Below are 2,910 nucleotides of genomic sequence, written 5' to 3'. Positions count from 1 at the left end.
ATATATATATACACACACATACACACACACACACACACACATACATACATACATACATACATACATACATACATACATACATATATGTATATATGTTTATACAGGATGACTTAAAAATGTCGGAACCTGAATATGTCAGAAAATATAAATTTTATGAAAAAGTGTTTCAGACAAAAGTTATAGAGTTAAAAAAAATCTATTTAGATGACGCCAAGGTCAGGTCAAGGTCACATTCATTTTTTAAAATGACACGTTGTTTTTGATTCCAAAATCTAATAACCGATGTCGAGAGTTTTCAAAAACATTATAATAAAATTATGTTTTATTGAATACTTTTCGAGTTATAATGCTTGAAAGTTACAGTATTATCGGCATTAGCATTATCCAAGGTGTCCAACTGATGGCTAAAACCTCTTGATATTCAGGATCAATGTTGTGCTGGATAACATTTGTTAAGATCGAAGCCATTTGAGATTGTATCTGTTATTTTCATTTTTGCACTAAGAATTCATTTTTACGTAAAAATGAAAATAAGATAATAAGATAAGTGCGCAAAAGTGCATGTAGGCAATAAAGCTATAGGCAATAATACTTGTAAACAATAATACATGTAGACAATAATACATGTAAGCAAAAGTAATTCCGTTTCTAAAATTTTTATTTTTGCGCAAAAATGCTTGTAGTAGGCATTTGAGCTGTAGGCAATCGATTTATAGACAAAATTAACCATCTCCAACAAACTTATACCATGCAATATGCGAAACAATATTTTTCTTCTTTTGTCAAAACTTTTTCTGTCTCTTGCCAGACATAAACAATTTTTATGACCTGTTGTACGCTTATAAAGTTTTTTGCCTTACCAACAACTGTAATCAATTGGGGATAGCATTTTTAATATTTAATACAGCGTTTAACGAGGGAGCCGGTGTCTTGCTCTTATATAGAAAGCATGCGCAATAATCGTTTTACATTGCATAGTGGAAAGATCAGGACGATCTTTTTCAAGTTAGTCTTCAACATGAACATTACAAGCTCTTCAGGTTATAAAGGTATGATTCTATATTACATGTAAGTATATATTCCGTTTTTATAACGCGTTCTATATATTCAATTATAATTTTATATTTTTATATAATTTTATATTTTATATAGTATAAATCTTTATCATCGCATTATTGTTATCTCTCTTATGTTACAATTAGTCTTTTAATAATTTATGTACAATATTAATTTACAATTATTTTATCTAAATCTTTTATTTTGTATAAAAATTTAGATTTCGTATGGGCAGTTGAATTACATCGTTTAGGCTTGAAATTGATCGGTTTGTGGCCTTCAACCGACGAAATTTCTAAGAAAAAATTGGGATCTAACATTTGCGTGGGTTTCATTTTCATTACTGTAATATTCATTTCTGGTGTGCCACTTGTATGGGCGCTTATACGAGTTTGGGGCGATATGGTACTTATGATAGATAATTTACGAATTACATTACCTCTTATAGTGGTTTTATTGAAATTTATTATTATGCGATGGAAACGAAAAGGTATGTGTTATAATATAATTTGATATAAACTATTTAACTGAATCTCATCTATTTCATTTTTATATTAAATTATTATTATAATTTATATAAAACATAACAGATTATAACGTTAAAGAAATAAGATATTACATGTGATTATTTCTTCTCCCGTCGTTCCTCCTTTCTTTTTTCTTTTTTTTCTTATCCGAAATATTAAATTCTTGATACTTTTTTATTTCAGAAGATTAGCTGTATTTATTTGTTAACTTCCAGAGTTTTGAACTAAATGTGTTTGGTTCAATAATTTGATAGTTAAAAAACAGTTATAATTAATTATAAATAATTTGATAATCTTATATATTTTTAATGTCTTTTTTTATATATTTCCAAGTTCTTTTATCCATTGTCAATATGATGGCGGAAGATTGGATATCATTAAAATTAAACACGGAAAGAGATGTAATGATAAAACGAGCGCGATCGGCTCGATTACTCATAATTTTTGGATTTGTTTTAATGACATTTGCATTTATCATGTTAATTATTTTTCCTTGCTTTGATATACAAATAAGGCACATAACAAATCTTACTGATCGGAAAAAACCGCTACCACTGCAGACGTATTATTTCTACGATACAGATAAGAGTCCGCAATTTGAGTTGACATTTCTTGTTCAAGCTGTAACAATTTCTCTAGCAGGTATAATTTATACATCAGTAGATGCTTTTCTTGGGCTCGTGATCTTTCACATATGCGGTCAATTAGAGAATTTTAGATGCCGTTTAGTCAAATTAATTTTGTGCAAAAATTTCAACCGAGCTTTGAACAACAGCGTAGTGTATCACTTAAGACTCATCAGGTGTGAATTTTAACTATAAAAATAGAATGTGAAAATGGAATGTCAAATTATCAGCGTATCTATATTAATTTTTAATATTAAATTGATAATATTTATTAGCATTCTTGAAGGTTTATTAAAAATTAATTTTTTTATTATTATTAATTATTATTTTTATTTTTAATAGACAATAAATTTTATTATTTTGGTCTTATATCTGTAGGATAAAGAGCTTTTTCATCTTTTTTGCAATAATTTATGTTTCTGAACAGCACATATTGATTATTTAAAGGTATTTGTGTCTCAAAAAACAATCATTGTAACAATAATGTAATTATAAGCATATCATTACAAAGTGACGATTTACTATCATAAATTTTCGGATTACTTTAAAGTTGAAACTGACGAAATTGCCCCATCCTACTCTATGACGAGACTGATGTTATAAATTAAGTTTATTCATATTAGTTACATTTTAATCTCTTTTTCTTTTAATCTTTTTATTGTAATGTTGCATTCTTGTTTGTCATTGATCAAGTAAGATAG

The 2,910-nt window shown here is 27.4% G+C and overlaps 1 protein-coding gene across 1 annotated transcript in view; it reads left to right on the top strand.

Annotated features, from left to right (window-relative positions):
* The window catches only part of LOC108694943, a 14,156-nt gene that overhangs the window by 8,479 nt on the left and 2,767 nt on the right, over positions 1-2,910 (top strand). Inside the window, exons 6-7 of the mRNA XM_018204635.1 lie at positions 1,277-1,546; positions 1,917-2,385. Of these exons, the coding sequence (XP_018060124.1) occupies positions 1,277-1,546; positions 1,917-2,385 (739 nt within the window). The remainder of the gene's footprint in view (positions 1-1,276; positions 1,547-1,916; positions 2,386-2,910) is intronic.

This window comes from Atta colombica, unplaced genomic scaffold (assembly GCF_001594045.1).
Source record: "Atta colombica isolate Treedump-2 unplaced genomic scaffold, Acol1.0 scaffold126, whole genome shotgun sequence".
NCBI lineage: Eukaryota > Metazoa > Arthropoda > Insecta > Hymenoptera > Formicidae > Atta > Atta colombica.
This window is presented reverse-complemented; position numbering and strand designations above follow the sequence as displayed.